At 42.3% G+C, this 18,616-nt stretch overlaps 1 protein-coding gene across 1 annotated transcript; it reads left to right on the forward strand.

The window, feature by feature from the left end:
* Window positions 1-3,600: 3,600 nt before the first annotated feature.
* On the forward strand, window positions 3,601-18,242 carry LOC148835882 (uncharacterized). Its single transcript, XM_088914674.1, has 10 exons — window positions 3,601-3,661; window positions 6,042-6,215; window positions 7,050-7,214; window positions 7,937-10,051; window positions 12,416-12,541; window positions 14,528-14,650; window positions 15,056-15,184; window positions 15,759-15,962; window positions 16,361-16,492; window positions 18,103-18,242. Exons 1-10 carry the CDS (start codon window positions 3,601-3,603, stop codon window positions 18,240-18,242), a joined length of 3,369 nt encoding a protein of 1,122 aa, XP_088770800.1.
* The last annotated feature ends 374 nt before the right edge of the window (window positions 18,243-18,616 follow it).

Consider the following 18,616-nt stretch of genomic DNA (forward strand, 5'->3'; position numbering starts at 1 on the left):
AAGCTGCAAACGTAGAGCTATAGACTCTGTGGTAATACAGTTCCTTTATATGCCTTCAACGATATCCTGTTGGAATGCAGCAAGCTTTTAGGTGGAGTTTTCTTTATCTGGTGAATATTAGCATACATTACTGTGTATATGCAAGTAATTAGACAAGTGTAAATAAGAATTATATAGTACCTACAGTGTATGAATTACACAGTTCTTCCCGATACAAATATATTGTATTGTTAAAATAAACACTTTTTATGATGAACTTCATTTTAACCACTTTAAATGGGGTAACATGGTGCCATGTCAGTTAACACTGTTGCTTTGCAGGTCTTAGGTGGCAGGAGGTTTCGTCAATTTCAGACATAAGTGCTGTGTGTGCTTGAATATTTTCCTGGTGTCTGTGTGGATTTTCTCTGAATGCTCTAGTTTGGAAAAACATGCAAATAACTGGTGTTCCAAATTGTTCCTGTGTTCCCTGTGATGGACTTTTGTCCCATCTGAGTATTGCCCTGCTTTCTGCTGTGTTCCGCCAGGATACCATATGGGTTTGCCATGACCCTAACCAGGAGTAAGCATGTTTTGCAAATTGTATTTGGTTTCAAAGACAGAATGAAGACAAAATTTCCATACAACTCAAAAATTGCCCCCCCCCCCGAACTCTTCTACCATGGGTACTCCTCTTAACCTTTCTACCCAAGAACTCCTGAAACCAGGTAAAATAGTTACTGCAGGTGGGTATTTCAGTAAGATTGCGAAAGCTGTACTCTCAGCACCCCCCCCCCCCAGATGAAACAGGATTCAGTGATGCTGCAGGAGGAGACACGCTGATTCTCCCTGCACTGCCACCCTGGTTTTTGCTGTGGTGAAGTCAGTCAACAAAACAACAGCCGATATGGAGACAAGCAGCAACCCTGTGCTACCATCTCAGCGTGCCAATCACGGAGGCTATCCTAAATCTTGAACCTGAAAAACGTTTGTTGGTGGGCAAAACTGCGTTTCTCTCTGTGCCAGCTCTCCGGCAAGGACCGGAGACGTCGGTCAGCTCAGGCCTGGCCGCTTCAGGGTGGGGTGGGGAACGTCGGGCCGGGTGCCAGGGAAGCTCCTAAGAGTGGCCAAGGCAGTTGCCGGGCAAGGAGGCTCCCTGACATCTCTCGTTCAGTCCTGGGTTTGATTGTGGAGGGGGTTCCTTCCAGAATATGTGCCAGGTTCTTGAGTTCTTGGCACTGGCTGACTTCAACGAGGATGGCCCAAGAGAAGGCTACACTTCCCGCTGGGCAGCACTGGGTTAAAGTTAGAATTTGTCAGCCAGGTCCCCTCAGCTCCGGGCGCAACAGTGACCCCTGTGACTTGGTACGTGTCTGCTAGTTTGCAGTGACATCGCTAGGAGTTGCACTGCTCTTCCAATTGGTTTTATCCCTCCTGTCAGGCACTGTGGAGCTTACAATGTGTCGGATAATGAAGGGCTCCACAGGTGGACATGTTGGAGGAGCCCCTTTGAGCTGGAGCAGGTCAAGACTGAACTGGTACATGTCAAGGCAGGTCAGCGACCCTTCCAGTCATCAGCAAACAGTTGGCGGTTCCAAATTAATTCAGTGTATAATAAAAATGTATATTCTAAATTCTGAATAAAAGGGGGATGCGTATTAGTGGTTCAGGAGGCTGTACTGATGCAGCTGTTCAGGCACACTGAAAGATTGTATAATAAATGAGTCTGTCCCCTCATTACTTCTTGCTTTGTCTGCATTCAATACATAATTACAATTTAAAATTTGGACATCAATGTCAGTTAAGTCCCAGATAAATATCATTAATATCCTGCAGTCTACAAATGCTGCAGTGGTTTGCTTTCTATGCTTCAAGCATTAGGTTTGCAGTACATCTCTTGTAAATCATAGATGAAAGGCCGATTTAAATGACGCCATTGTCAAACAAATCAGTGGATTGTCAAAATTACAATTATCTTTGAATAGCCAGGGTTTTACGATGAATGAACTGAAGTGTAATTATACTTTGGATTTCAAAGTGTTTCCAAGCATTAAACTATAAAAAGGGGGTAATTATTTCTTGTATTCAAAAAACACATCACAAAGAGTTTTAAAGTGCCGTAGCTATTGTTGCATTTTTTTCTAATGGTTCTCATACTGCCAGAAGAGGATTTTTGAAACATTTTTAATTTATTAATTCCTTGTTTTTGTGTACTCTTGTATGTTGCCTTGAGTATTTACAGCAGCTGGAGGGTTTGTGTGTAAAGGAGCCTTAGACATTTTGCAATAGGTTCTCGGTCCAGGATCCTGTAGCAAGCTGGGAATCCAGATGTGCCGTCAAGACCAAGGGCCTGTCTTTCTCTGACTGAGTGTCTTTTAATTAAAAGGCAACATGTGCAGTTAAACACAACTAGTAATAGAGGCAAAAGGGGAGAGTGGAATGGCTGGCTTCTGTATTGGATGAATTCCAGAAGCCTGGAGATAAAATAACAGAAGAACAAGCAGAAATGATGGAGCCCCCACTGAGAGAGTCCAGGCGACTCTTCCCCTGCCTATCCGTCTTCCCTCGCAGGACTCCCTCTCTGAAGTTTGCTTTTAAACAGAAATTGCATAAAATGAGTTGTGCTTTCAGTGCCACAGATTATACCCAGATCCCTGACAGGTTAATGAAAGACTTGTGAGTTTATGTTGAGAGACCCTAAGGAAGATGAAATCATTTCATTTTAAAATGAGTAAATTGAAGGAAGCCCTTGTAATTATCGCCCTCAGAAAGAATCGAGCATTTTGTTCAGAATGTCAAAATTGTTAAGAATACCAAGTTATTTAGATGGTAAGATTTATCTCAACACATCTAGCTCCCAACATTTTTGTAATTTCTTTTCTCTCCGCTTTCTAATTTCCCTTATGTTCAGCCTTTATATACTTTACATGAGAACAGAAAGAGTAGGCATGAAGTGTGTTTGGGTAAATGAGCTTTGATTGTGTCAGAACATTTTCTTGCCCTCCCTTTGATTTAAATTTGTTTCATCTACCTTAATAACACATTAGTTCAGATTTTGACAAACTAATGAAAATCTTTTGAAGCCTAAACATGTCCAGTAATCCCGAAATGAATTTGAACTTTACACAAGAAACCAAAAAGCAAAAATGTACTGGGAAAAGTAAAATATTGCTTTTTATGTTGTTATATAAATATTTAATAAACAAATAGCATGAATATAACATTTCTTTATTATATCGCTATAAATGCAAAAACAACAACAACTATTATTATTCTTTTGATTTCTGAACCAGAGTTACTTATTATTCGAAGACTCTGAACTTTGTGGAATGATGACAAACATCACAGTTCACAATAAAAGTGATAAGGCAGGTGTAGATTTCAGAAGAGCTAAAAATCTATTTTTCTTCTCAAATCTGTTCTCAGTCACAGAAGTACAAAGCCGGTGAAGGGAACAGCCAGAAGGCCCAGCCCTGTGATGTGTTGCAGGGGGCAGGGAGTCCATGGTCCAGCCTGCTGGGACTCCAGCCTGGCGTCTTCCTCCCTCCTCTCCTCCTGTTAGTCTCCACAGCGATCGGCCAGCAAGCTGTACCCCTCTCACCACCTGCTCACTGCCTCTTCATGAGGGCTGTCCGGGGGCTGCTGCCAGCGCTGCTCTTTCTCCAGGCTGCTCTCACGGATGGTAAGTCCTCCTGTCAATGCTTGATGCCTGTGGAAGGGCTGCGAAAATGTTTTTTTTTAAAGAATTTAAGGCAGGATGCAGAGAGGGTGGCTTTTCAGTTTGCAGTGCAATTTCAGTCAAAAAAGTGATTAACAAATTCCTATTTACCTTTGTAGTGAACCATATTTTGCTTAAAGGAATGATTTTTAATTCATTAAATCCCTAATTCCTAGTGTTTTAGGAATAATGGGTTGGTACTGACTAAAAACACATTATAATATGAGAGCACTCAGCTTTTCGCTCTCATTTTAATACCAAAATGAAGATACCCTTTGCAGTTAAATGTTGTAAATTAATGTATTGGGTGTTGAAAACCTGGGAATGAAGGAGATCCTCTTTTGTAGTGGAACTGGGTCAACGTTTATAGCTTTACAATATGTCACAGTTTGCTCATAATTCATATAAAAATGTCAGAAAAATAAATATCTTTAAAATCTGCAAAGAAAAAAAATATTAAGAAATAAGGCCCGTCCCTGTGATGTGGATATATTAGAATGGAAAATGGAAGAATATGTATTTTTGAATTTAGGATTTTACAGGTAAGATAAATGTTTTATTTATTTTCATTCACAACTGGATTTGTGAGTAAAGGAGAAGTGTTTTCTGCCGTTGAAAGCAATAATACAAACTTTCAAAGGAAACAGATCACCACTTGCGGTTATGAACTTTAAAAAACATGTTCAGGATTAAGTACAGATTGAGTTTCCATACTAATAAAGGTACCATAAAAACGTTCTTTTGTTAGTTTCCCACAAAATATTGGAAAACAATTTTTTTTACACTTTCTTCCAAAGGCATTAAAACCCCCTTATTTTTCCCCGTTTGTGACAGAAAATTCAGCAGAGCTGTTGTGGAAGTCTGGATCTGTAGCTCATTAGCCCTAAGGAACAGACATGCCTGTAGAATTTCTGATGGTTGAATGTTCTTATCAGTATCAAAACCAGATTTTCTGCCACTGTGATGAAAAGCTATTGGATGTTAATTAAGAACAATTCAAAGCACTCTGAAGGGAAATCACTTTGAAATATAAAAAAATCAGTACTAAAGTACTATATTAAAATTACATTACAAAATAATATTCAGGCTTTCAGCACATAAGCATTCCAACAGTGTTTCTTAAGATCCTCTATACTGTATATCAAGTGAACATGCTGTATCATACTGTAAAGTCTGCTCTAATACTGATGGAGTGGATGCTGTGATATTGTGGCAAAGTGCCAATCATTTACAAAAAAAAGCCCATATTAAATAATTAATTAGTAACAACATGGAACATAATTTAAGTTTCTCATAACTTTACTTTTTTAATAAAATTAAGTAAGATACATGGTTCAATTATCTGTTAGGAATGGCCAGGTACTATAATTGACAGCTGTGTTGTTGTTTTCATTTCAAATGATCTCTCAACTAACTAACTGAACAACTCAGCCTCCTCAGTGCTCAAGGCAAGTTGTTGTGAGAGTTTAGAAACTGACCATTTAAAGGTGGCTCATGAAACCTGTTGGACTGTTGCTTTCCAGGAGGAAGGCTGACCACGCCTGATATACAATTAGAACTCTGTTTTGTTAGGCTGTCCTGTTCATGCTAAGCAAGCAAACTATGCACATATACAGTACAACTTGAGTATAATGTAGAAATTTAAGAATTCACTCTTAAGAATGAACCACTCCTATATTTCATGCACTTGGTAAATGATATCACTACACACTGTGGGACCTGTGGTCAAGGTGCCCCTTTTTTAACAATTCTTTCCTGATTGTTTTTACAAAGTCTTCATAAAAGCTTTGTAAAAGACTTCATAAAAAAACTTTTTTACACAAAAAAGTAAGTCATTTTCTTACTGAATTTGCTGAAAGGGCATGATACAAACAAAATGGAAGAAAATGGATGAACATGACCATTTTCTTATTTCGCATCAATTGATTTTTAGATAATGTTATTAATAAAGACATAAATTATCTGTCTCTTTGTGTTGATTTTATTTATATATTGGATGGATATCTTTTTATAGGTTAAAAGTCACATATTCCTGATGCTGCACAGTTTTTGTCAAGTAAAGCAGATTAAATCATCTTTTTTTTGCCCTTTCCTTGAGTGCAATACCCCTGTAGGTTCAGACACCATTGTCAGCAAATGTACAGTACAGTATAATGAACTGTGGCACTTGTAGGAGTCCACTTGTTCCATTAAACATGGTGGAAGTATTGTGAGCTGATCAGAAGGGTTTGGTGGAAAATCCAATGTATATTAATTCAAGTGTAGTTTTAAATACTGCTGGTTTCTGTGATGTTATTTATTTATTAAGTTATTACGTTAGCTATTAATTTTCTTGGTTTTGCAGACGCTAGAGGAGAAAGGTGCCATGGGTTAAGACACCTGGAGAATGGGCGCACGTTCTTCCGCTACGGGGGGCTGTATGTGACCTTCACCTGCAATCCAGGGTTCAGAGTTCACGGCTTCCGCACCAGCAGCTGCATCTCTGGCCGCTGGACCAGAGCTCCGCCTGCATGTGTGGGTGAGTGGCAATATACTGCGTCACAATCCCTTCAAACAGCAGAATGGGATCATTTAGCTAAATCTTTCCATTTAGCCATGTCACCCTGCAGCTCACAGCTGGCAGCCCACTGAAGCTCAGCAGGTGTGAGCCTGGTCAGTATCTGGACGGGAGACCTCCTGGGAAAACTAAGGCTGCTGCTGGAAGAGGTGTTAGTGGAGTCAGAAGGCGGCGCTCACCCTGCAGTCTATGTGGGTCCTAATGGCCCAGTATAGTGACGGGGACACTATACTGTAAAAAGGTGCCATTCTTTGGATGAGATGTAAAACCAACGTCCTGACTCTCTGAGGTCATTAAAAATCCCAGGGCACTTCTCGAAAAAAGTAGGGGTGTTACCCGGGTGTCCTGGCCAAATTTCCCATTGGTCCCTACCAGTCATGTCCTCCTAATAATCCCCATCTTTGAATTGACTTCATCACTCTGTTCTCCTCCCCACTGATAGCTGGTGTGTGGTGAGCGTACTGGCGCACTATGGCTGCCGTCGTATCATCCAGGTGGGGGCTGCACACTGGTGGTGGTAGAGGGGAGTCCCCATTACCTGTAGAGCGCTTTGAGTGGAGTGTCCAGAAAAGTGCTATATAAGTGTAAGAGTTATTATTATTTCTCTGTACTGTAGCTGTTTCTTGTCCACTGCATGCACATACTAAGCAAAAGAGATGTTCACCAATCCAGTCTATTGTTAGTGGAAGGAGTGAGACATCCTCTCTCGGGTCTTGGGTAACAGCAGGGCGACCCAGATGAAAAAAAACCCTTGCCCTCCAGTCACTGCGCTCCTCACACACCCCCTCTCCTCAGCCTCAGGATGTCCGAACCCTGGGGGGATACTCCATGGCAGCAGCATGATGACCCCCGACAGATCCTTTGTCTTCTTCATGTGTGACAAGGGCTACAGGCTCTTTGGGTGTCCTTTGCTGTACTGCAGGGGAAGAACATGGAACAGCACTAAGCCAGTTTGCAAAGGTGAGCAATTCAGGAAGCACAGTGCAGACCTTTCCAATACACCCCAGAGCAAGTCTCCATTACAGTCAAGACTTCAATTATAAAATTGAATTGACTATTAGTTTAAAATGTATCTTATTAGTTGTATAACTGGATGTGCTAATATCATGTCCCAGCACAGATCCAGCAGTTGGGAATCCTGATTGTTACGACGGGAATAGTGCAAGCCTCCTGCAAGCTGAGGCCGTGATTGGGATATTTAACATTGTTATCCTGCTCACTACTGCAAAACTGTGACATCACTTGCTTGATTACAGGATGAGTTATAATTAAGGAAATATTTGTATTGGAGAGCTCCAGTGTAAAATACTTTCTCTTGAAGGCTGAAATTTTTATGGTGTTTTAGAAATTCTCCCCTCGCTTTGCCTTTCAGTAAAAACATACCGGTATGCTTTTACTTTGCCATTATTCCCAACAGTTTTTAAAATGGTTAACCATAACTTTGCCATGATTTCTCTGTATTTAGAAACATGTGGTGCTTACTCTACAGGTTTGTACTGTGGCTAGAAGGACTGTATGGACATGAACTGCAGTACCTGGGCTGTTTTCTAACCAACAGGATGCATTATTGTATTTCAGATTGTATTTCACATTTATATTTAATGACTGACTGCCTCAGTATTGTTTCTTTTTTAATCTTGCGTCTGTGCAGTGCATGATATTCACCATGCTTCTTGTTGCAGAGTCTGATGTGATGAGCTCAGACAAACAGAAGCTCCTTGCTCTGCTGAGGTCCAGCCTGGCTCAGAATCTGAATGCACCATCGGCCTTGAAGAATCTTTTCCAGTTGCAGTATGATAGCAGTTTGAGTGCAGCTTCCAAGGACATATTCCTTGAGCCTGGGCTACTGGCAGAGGAGCCAAGGGCCTCAAATCCCAAACCACGATACTCAGCGGGGGCACTGAGACAGCTGACTGTGAGCAACAGAGTGCCAGAGCCCAAAGAAAAGGAGGTGTTTATTGAAAAACAGTACCAGTCTGGTAGAGCTACTACAGGAGGAGGGGAAGAGTCAGAAGAAGTATACAGTAAACCAAGCAACTATGAAAGACCTCTCTATAAGCCTCTGTCTTCACTGACATCACCAGCCTCTTCCCTGTCAATTGCCAAACTCTTAATGGCACCATCACCATCTGCTCCAGACGAGAACAGCTCACCTTCTTTCTCACAGGACAAAATGCTGCTAATGTCACCGGCCTCTATGCCGGCAGAGCATGATGAGAAAACATATGACCAGACAACCTCACATCCAGTGTTCTTCACTGAACCATTCACTATCACTTCACAGACTGTAGAAGAGCAGCAAGCACAGCACTCTGTTTATTCCAAGACACATGAAGCAACTGTCACCTCTGAGTCCATGACAAATTCTTTATCTTCAGCCTCGACAAGGAGGCCACAGCTCCCTGCTTCTCCAAAAGCACGCATTATAGATTCAACTGCTTCTCAGGAACTAAATCGACCTTCTTTTGAACTATCATCAACAACCTCAGATCCCGTTCCTTTGCTGGATAGCTCTGTATCTGCAGCCACTCTGTACCATGTTACCAACACACCAGATACTTCAGAAGACTCCTTACTCGCCCCTTCATTTCCACAGGCACAATCATCAGTACTCGACAGCTTTACTACATCTTTAGTATTCAAAGGCAATATTGCCACATCTGGGTCTATAAATAAAGACCATGCAAAGTTTTCTGAGTCTTTAGCAAGTCCACAGAATTCCACAGCTTCTACTTTCCTGGTAGGGGAATCATACTCAAGATATTCAGAAAGTGCACCTCACCAAATTACATCAGAGATGAGTCCTGATGCATCTTTCAGTGATATGAATCAGAAAACACCTCTTAAACATCCCGAAAAAAATAAACAAGGCCGTTTAGAAAGAACAATTATATTTTCATCTGATGAAATTAAGACCAATGTCAGCTTTCAAGACAACACAGAGCACATTACTAGAGCAGGAAAAAAGAACAACAAACCTACTACTGCCTCCTCTGCGACAAGTGTGCTTCAAAATGTCTTGTTAACCTCAACGGATAATCTGAAGCCTGTGATAAACAGTCTGGATAAATCTGCTGCCTCTTCTGTTAGTAAATCTCAGGAAAAACGTGCTCACCAATGGAACATCTCAACAACAGAAGAACAAAGGAATTTACAGCCATTGAAAGACAGGCTGGCTAAAACAGCCTTCGTTGATTTGGCAGCCACACAACCCAAAGCAGGCATGTGGGTAACGACACATGCAGATATGGACACAGGACATCACAATCAACAGCCTCCTGCAAACCAGGGCACCACAGCAACAGCAGGCACAGCTGCTGTGAGCACAGAACAGACTGCAGTAAATAATTCTGCTGAACAGGTTACTACAACACAACAGGCAGGTGGCCTCACCCGGAGTGATGCAGAATCCCTGATGTCATCACCTGGAGCCATGAGAATCCAGACACAGGAACGTCTGGATCAGACTGGAGATGCCACAGTCCACAGGATCAACGCACTGCCTGCTGCTGGCTTGCCAGACCCCACACCTAGTGGTTCCCATCACAACTTCGTGGAAATCACAGCTGATGAGCTGCCACTGCTGGGGTCACTGAAGCGGAGGCCTGTGTGTCCTTACCCACCACTTCCTCCCCATGGAACCTTCTATTTCCGTACAGCTGTCAACCCCTCCCCATGGCAGTACAGGCACTATGTTCAGTACTCTTGTTACCCTGGATACACACTTGCCAACGGCGATGTCTACAGCTACTGTCTACACAACGGCAGATGGAGTGGGGTCACGCCTGCCTGCTTAGGTTTGTCACTGCTCTATATTATTTTTAGGTAAGAGAGGATACAACGCAGGGAGTTTTTAACAAGGTCTTGTCAATATATTGACTGGAAAAGTTTCTTTGTTGACTGGAGGCGAGTTTTGCTTATCTAGTCACAGTGATTAATGGTACAACTGTAGCACATAATATATAATCTAACTAACGGAAAGAAAATGAAGATATCAAATAAATGATTGATATCCTGAAGTGAAATCTAGCCAAAACAACGAGTCCCTTAATAAAAAATAATATTTGTCAAACACATTACTTGCATAGAATGTACTAGCGTTTATCCACACATAGTTCGTACATACATAATCACAGTAAGATTTTTCATGTGTTACTGCTATGGCTTAAATGTGTTTCTAACCTAAACAAAACTAAAAAAATTCACAAAGATGCTGATTCCTTCCTTCCTTTGCTTCAGTTTCCCAGTCACAGTCTCTATCCCTTGGCTGACCCCTCCCAGGAATTCAATCAGACTGTCATATCACAGCCAAGGATGTGGATGGCAAAAAACCTCTTAAATCACCATACGCTGAAACGATAGTGTCTAACTTCCAACTGGAGCTATTTTCTTGGAACTCCAAGATAACTGAAGAGGTTTAAGGCCCTATTCCATACCTGACGTGGCATTGCTAGAGACTTCTTTTTCAGTTACCTTTGAGGCTCTATGAAAATGGCTTGCATATATTCCCTTACTCCTCAAAAGCAATTAATTGCCGTCCATATCGTTTTGCACCATTTATGTAACAGCAAAAGTGGCCCCAGTCTGACTGTTGTCTTTGACTGCCCAGCAAAGGGTTGGCTCAGTGTGTCACACAGTTGTTTAATCTGCTTTGGCTGACTCATGGCTCTGATGTAACCATGTGGGTTATGAAAAGTGTTCCCATTAGAACTAACACCTAATCTAAAATGAAGACTTCAGAAGTGATCATCCTTGCTTACTGTAATTGCGTAGTAAATGAGTAATTCATCTATTGAGAGACATTACAAAAAAAGAGGGAGCAAGCAACCGACCATAGTTAGATATTTAAAACTTTACACTGACAGAAACCATAAACTCCCTGATGTAACATTTATATGTTGGGAGCATAAATTCTAAAAGGATCATTTCCATCATCTGTTATGATGTTATTACTTTTTCCTGATGAGAATTCGGCTCTCTCTAATCGAAGCAGGCAACCGTTGCTTTGATATGTGGTTGTTAAGCCAATTGAGAGGCCAAACCACTGGAGTATTGGTGTTTATTTTGTAAATTGTAAAATTTATTACTGTAGTGGCGACTGGCACTCTGTTAAACACATCAGCCCTCATAGTCTGAGGGGAGCTCCCTTGATGTCTGTATAAAATGGACTTCTGGACTGGAGATGGATGTTTTGAAGACATGCAAAATAATAAACTGCTCTCAGCCAATTGCACTTCCCTCTTCTTGGGGGGGATAATTATGGTTTTCAGTCTCGTCAGGAAGGAACACCACAGGTTTCTGCAGAGCGGTCCTCGGAGCATTTACCTCAAACCAGACCTGTGAGCTTTGAATTACAGGACTGAGCTTGGGCACTTTCCCAATCAGTTTGCGTTACTGCCCTTACCTTGCCATTATGTGTACAATAAAGCACTACACAGTCTTCCGACATCTTCTGCTTTTCAGTTGCTTATTGCAGAAGAGGCCTATACCTGGCTAGGCAGAAACAGTATTATAAAGATGAAGTTTAAAGTATATTACTGAGACTACTAAGATATAAATGAAATATTTGCAACAGCAACTGTATTGAGAAATGGAAACTCTAAGGCATGAAAATAAAAAAAGCACATTTTTGTGTGTTACTTCATAAGGCCTGCTTATAAATGGAGTAGAGTGTCGGGGCTGTTACTGTCTCTTCAAAGTAATAAGGTTTCATTCTTTTATGAGTATGGATTCGCTTTATTAGTCTTTGTTAATGTCCTTACTATGATAACTTGAGACCTGAGGCTGTTCTGATATCTCTAGATCAGAAGGTCACTTGACAGGAGGTACTGTACCACATGAAACCTGTCATCTTGCTCCCAGGAGTGCATGTTCTATTTTCCTGGATGCTTCCTAAGAGCAGACCTACAGCCCTACAGCCTTTACTATAATAATGAGGAAATAGTGAAGACTGCGCAGTTATCAAGTGCCACACACTTATCTAACCTAGCAATCTTGTCACAGCATGTTCACACACTTATTGCAAAGAGACCTAAAGACAAATCTTATCAGGCGTGAAATGAATGTCACGTATAAAATACAGAACAGCACCAAAGCAATTGTTGAAAACCGCACTTCACTCTTGATTACTATTGTCTTTTATTCCCTGTCCCCTGCTCCAGAGGTCACCCCTTGCACTGTGAACAATGGAGGCTGCTCTCAGCTCTGCGAGGTGACCCCTGAGGGCCGAGCGCAGTGCAGCTGCAGAGATGGCTTTGAGCTGCTGCAGGACAACAGAACATGCAGAGGTAATCGCGGGGGTTGGGGTTCAAGTGGGGGCGGCAGTAATGAGGCCAGCAACGAAGAGGAGCTCACCGGTTGGCATAGAAATCTCGGGTTTCCCTTTTTTTTGGGTTGTTTCAAACTTTGTTCTCCAAAGAATATTTAGTCCTGCAAAAGTGACCCTCAGCTGGGGTCACAACCCCACAGGAAACTCAGGTACTGCAGTAATGTACAAAAAAAAAACACTGATTCATTCCTTCCACTGGGTTCTTCTCTCTTTGAAGAAAAAAAAACATCCATCCATTTTCTAACTGTGCAATCCAGGTCATCGCCGCAGGGGAACCCATCCGAGCAAGCAACAGGTGCAAAGCAGGGTACATCCCAGACAGGACGCCAGTCCATCGCAGGGCAGAGACAGACACACGTACGCACACACTCACACCGGGGCCAGTTTTCCCAGAAGCCAGTTAGCCTACCAGCCCGTTTTTGGACTGTGGGAAGAAACTGGAATACACGAAGGAAACCCACGTGAATATGGGAGGAGAGCATACCGAGTCCACACAGATAACATAATTGTAACCAGGGCCCCAGTGCTGTGAGGCAGCAATGCTAACCACAGTGCCACACTCATAGAAACACCCTTTTTCATCTACTGTGTATCGACATACTTCTCTCTAGAGGCTTTTTCCTTCTGTAAAAGTCCTTACATCATTTCAATTCATTTACATACATTACTAGTAGTTCTTAATTGCCTCAGGCCCACCCTTACTGAAAACAGCATGAACTCACAACTTCAAACTTCTTCACTAGGTATAGTATAGTGTATGAACATATTGTGCTGACAAAGAAAAGTGTTTGCCATGATCAAATAAGCCTGATTCAATGTAAAATTAAATAAAGATATTAACTGTAAGACAAAAACATAATGCAGAATTACTTTTTCAGTGGACTACCTGAAATTATCTTCTGTACTTAGACATTTAGCATCTGCAGCGGACGCCCGACTTGTTGATATGATTTAGATCATTGTTCTTTTGCTTTTATTTATTTGTTCCTGGAGTGGCTTTGTTTCTCTCATCATGGTTACTTCAATACTGTGGGTTTAGGGATTCTACATGTCATTTCTAATTATAGACTTTAGCGATATACCATTCATACTCTGGCACTGAAATGTTATTCCATTTAGTTAAATACTTCTGCAGTCTCATCTCAGTATAGCAACAGGCCTACAAAAAACAATAAATGAAGGACTGGGGTCTCCTCTTGCTCCTTCCTGAAATCTTTACAAATACAACCCTGAGCTCAGACATCTGCTGTTATGCTTGACTGGCTGATACTGATGTTCCTCTTCCACTTTTCTACCTTTTCCAAATGCAATAAAAAAGTCTCTTGCTAGACTCCACAGAAGCCCATACCCCATACAAAGTGCACCATGCGATATTGACTGCAAGGAATGACAGAAAATGTGGAAATTTACTCTCATTAGCCAGTAGTCTTAGTTACATTCATTTACTTTTATCTAGACAGATATTATTTCAAAAGCAGATATGTTCCCCTTGAAACTGTATGGGTTTACTGTAAGAGAATATGTACAGGTCAGGTTGGCTCCAGAGCTAACAATGCAGACAGATGTGGAGACACAAAAAACACAAGAAACTATGAACTATGGTATCCAAATTAAACTATCATAAACAATAACAGTTGACAAGCAGCTTGTGAAAGATTATCTCATCACCTCCTTCTCCCACACAAAATGCCTTATTTTGCAGCTCTTCTGGTTGATCTACAACACAGTAGTAGGGTTTCTATCAAAGAAGCATTTTACTGCGGGGCACAGAAAAACACATCTTAATACAAGTACTTAGCTGAGACGCTCTCATCACCTTCCTACCCCTGAGGATCAGAGTACCATCAGAGTGTTTCAGCTGCACACTTATAAGGTGGGATGTTAGGGAATTGTCTGTGTGACATTTGCTTAACAGGGTGTTGTGGGTTATTCTGATGTTCTGTAGATGTGAATGAATGTGCAGAGGAGCTCCACTACTGCCAGCAGGACTGTATCAACACCTTTGGCTTTTACAAGTGCAGCTGTGGGCCTGGATACCTGCTGTCAGAAGATGAGCGGTCCTGCTCTGGTGAGTGCTTCTACTCAGGGCCTGTAGAGTCATCTGGGCCACCTCTGCCATAGGTGTTGCCCTAGGCTGTCATGCTCTTTGACTTGCTTAAAGGCGAACTGCAGTTTGCCAGAGGAAGAGCAATTTCTCAGACTGGTCATTAAATCTTGGTAACAAAATAAATTCATTGACGATATAGAAAAATTTAGCAAACTGTGGAGTTTGTGGATGTACTGTATGGTTGCAATGTTGTTGCAAACCCCACAGGCGAGAGGAAGAGTTGACTATTCTGTGTACTCAAAATAGCAGTACTAACCAAGACACTTAACTCTTAATTCACATAAGACAAAAGACAATATTAGAGATACAGTTCAGGCTTCAAAGCTAAAGGAATGGAGCTGAAGAAATGTCCCGTCCTGTCCACAGATGTGGATGAGTGCCAGCTGCCCATTGGCTTTGCCAGCTGTCTGTTTGGCTGTATCAATACTCCGGGGAGCTTCAGATGTCACTGTCCAAAGGGGTACAGAATGGGAGCAGTTGAAGGTCACTGCATAGGTGAGAAAATGTCAAGGCTTTTCCTACGTGGGTTTTTTAGACATTTTTAAGATTCCTAAACTTCTTTTTGATCTGTCTTCCAAAGGTTGACCAATCTAAATATTAACACACACACCAGGGCCAATTTTCCCAAAAGCCAGTTAAGTCAGCGGTATATCTTTGGACTGTGGGAGGAAACCAGAGCACCAGGTGAAAACCCATGTGAACACAGGGAGAACATGCAGATAGCACCCCAGGAAGTGGGCCCAGGGCCAACTGCTCACCGCTGACCCACTTTTCCACCCTATTTTGCCTTCAGTATTATTCATTGTGTTAATAATACTATACACCTAATAACAAAGGACAGTAGTTGGTTCTTCGGTAAAAAAATTGTTTATGAAAGACTGGCTTCGGGAATAAAATGTTAAATACAAAATGCGCCTATAGAAGCTGCTGCTGCTGTTTTCAGTTCAGTCATTTAGCCAAGAGACGCAGTAATTCAACAAGAGATACTCAGACAAACTTCTCCTGTGTGTTACCTGGGGGCTGACCGCCGATCAGACCTCGTCTGATTGGCCCTCCTCTTCTCGGGCAGATGTTGACGAATGTCTGGAGAACGACGGGCGGGGCCCCTGTGCCATGGAGTGCCAGAACGCTGCCGGGTCGTTTCGCTGCTCCTGTTCCTATGGATACAAGCTGGCAGGAGACGGCCGTTCCTGTGTGGCTGAGTGCCCCTTGGGATATCGCAAGCACAGCAACCGTACAGAGAGCAGCGGCCTGCAAAGAGAGCACTGCACCGGTACAGACAGTGACACCCGGCTAACAGCGGCCTCGGGCACCTGGGGTTTAGCGGAAGTGTTGTGCGAGGCCTGCTGTTGATGTGTTTCTTCTTGTTGAGGTTTTAAACCCCTCTACATTGTAATTGTAACTCTGGAAATGAGTCTGCCTTGCCAAGAGTTAGCATTACATGTAACTCATACTTTTCTGTCGGAGCCCGAGAGGAAGTGAGACTAGATTATGTGCTGGCAAGAGCATTTCTCCATTCAGTAAATATAACTTGGCTTCCCATGAGCTTCACTCTCAACAAATAACAGGATTAGAAATTTAACCGATTAGAATTTAATTCGCTTGAAGCATGGTTAACCTCCTTAATCAAACTGTTAATCTCTGACTTCATCAGCTGTGACCTTCCTTCAGATATCGACGAGTGTCAGGAGCCAGGACCCCGCCAGCGCAGGTGTGAATGGAAGTGTGTCAATCTACCAGGCTCACACCGCTGCATGTGTCCCAGGGGCTACAGACTGGACACTGATGCCTACCACTGCCAGGGTAAGCTACACTGAGCCAGTTAACGTGACGTCTGGACAGAAACTCAACTGACCACTAGTGGAGTGAAGCCCATCATGCAGGGGAATTTGATTAATAATATGGCCTTGCATTTGTTTAGTGCTGTTCATCCCAACTCATCCCAAAGTGCTTTACATTCAGGAGGGCACACGCACTTTACCACTGAAGTGCAGCACCCAACAGGGTGAGACGCAGCAGCCGTATTGCACTGCCATCCCACCTACACAGCAGATCAGGTGAAGTGAGAAATTTCTTCACCAATTGCATTATTAGGGAAATTTAGGTAGGACACAATGAGGAAATCCCAAGTGGAACTTAGCCAGGATGCCAGGATTAGCATCCCTGCTCTTATGAACAGCGCTATGGGACCATTAATGACGAAGTAGTCAAGTTTAATAGCTCATCTGAAGGGCATCACAGCCTGTATCACAGTATCTCAAATAACTGTACTGGAGCATTGGTATTGATATTCTGGGCTAGAGAGAATAATGACACTACAACACTTACAGCAGCAACCTGGTTTTCCCTGGAGGTGTCCCATCCCATCTCTGTGCACCCCACTCTTTAGGAGCACTTCTGAGATCTGACAAGATAAGGCTTCAAGACGTAATGATCCTGCTGCTTGGTAAGGACTAGTATCAGACTGGGATTTACAAAATGAACCCATTTGCTGGGCTTGAGGCTGATGAGACCCAGGGGAACTGGAGACAGCACTGGCCGCAGTGCAGTGCTGTGTGCACGCAGGGATGCAGAGCCACAGGAGGAATGCTGGTGTAGCAGGCAGGGGTTCAAAGCAGAAATCGCAGGCTGGCAGAAATGCAGTTGCTCAGCCAGAAAGCCTTGCAGTTGCATGCACGCAGCTGTGTTTAGAGACAAGTGAAAGCAATGGAGAAATCCCAAACAGGCAAGAGGTAGTAGTGTTGGAGAAGATTAGGCCAGGTTGGGCAATCTGGGGTGGATGTGGGAAATGTCAACAAAGCAATGAGGAGATCCAGGAGTCAAGCCAGGAAAAAATACAAAACATGGGAGTCTTTAAAGTACGAAGGGGAAAAGCTTGAGAACTCAAGAGACTCAGAGTCCAAATTTCATAACAGAACCCTGAGCAAAGTCTGTTTAGCCCTCATATATCCTGAATCACCTGAGGTAGTAAATTGTTTCCAGGTGATCCAGGTCTCCTGTCAATTGGTGTCCATGGCTAATGGCAACAAGTGATAGTGGTGGAGCTATGCTAGCCCTCTGCTTTTAAGCCTGCCACTAGGTAATAAAAGCACAGGGTTGGATGTGACACACAGGAAGTTCTGGGTGAAGGTGAAACACTGAACAGATAAAGTATTAATTCACCTATCAAAATGATCTGTTCAGATAAGGAACTGATTCCAAAAACAGGATCTTGAAGAGGATACAGGGTATGCTGTTACTAAAAAATCACTTAACTGTCATGTTTCTAAGAATTCAAAACGTTTTATAAGAATACACAACACATGGATTCAATGCATCTTTTTCTCTTCTCTTAATTTTCCACTATGCAACATTGTCTTTTTCATATACCATGGAGTATAAATTGAGTTTCTTTACTTCAAATTCTATTTCAGATATTAATGAATGCAACTCTAAAAATGGAGGCTGTTCTCACATCTGCATCAACTACAAAGGCGGCTTTCAGTGTGCCTGTCCAGAACACTACAGATTTGCTCCATACAGCAGGAAGAAGTGTCAGCCAGTCAAAACGTAGAGGAAGGTGTAATTGCATGGAAATCAGGACCTGTTGTTTGTGGATTCACCTTCTGGCTTGGGCTTCTGAGCAGAAAGGCAACCCCATGCATTCCTGCGAGATCCAGCAACACTTGAGGCCAGCTTCTTAGGCCCAAATTAAAGAACAGAAGAGCCTGCTGTGACAACACAGTTACTGCAAGTGCATAAAACATCACATTAACTGTTAGTTGTCAGCCAGAAGCAGAGGTATTTCAGAAGAATTAACCTCTAAACACCCATGGCTAGGAGATAAAATAGACCCAAAAACAATTGTAAAGATCCCAGTGTTTTATTTTCTATAATTTCATGCATTTTCAACAATTTTCTGATTCGTCTAGATGATAAAGTTGGCTC

The sequence above is a fragment of the Atractosteus spatula genome, chromosome 4 (genome assembly GCF_055471065.1).
Source record: "Atractosteus spatula isolate fAtrSpa1 chromosome 4, fAtrSpa1.hap1, whole genome shotgun sequence".
In the NCBI taxonomy this organism is placed as follows: domain Eukaryota; kingdom Metazoa; phylum Chordata; class Actinopteri; order Semionotiformes; family Lepisosteidae; genus Atractosteus; species Atractosteus spatula.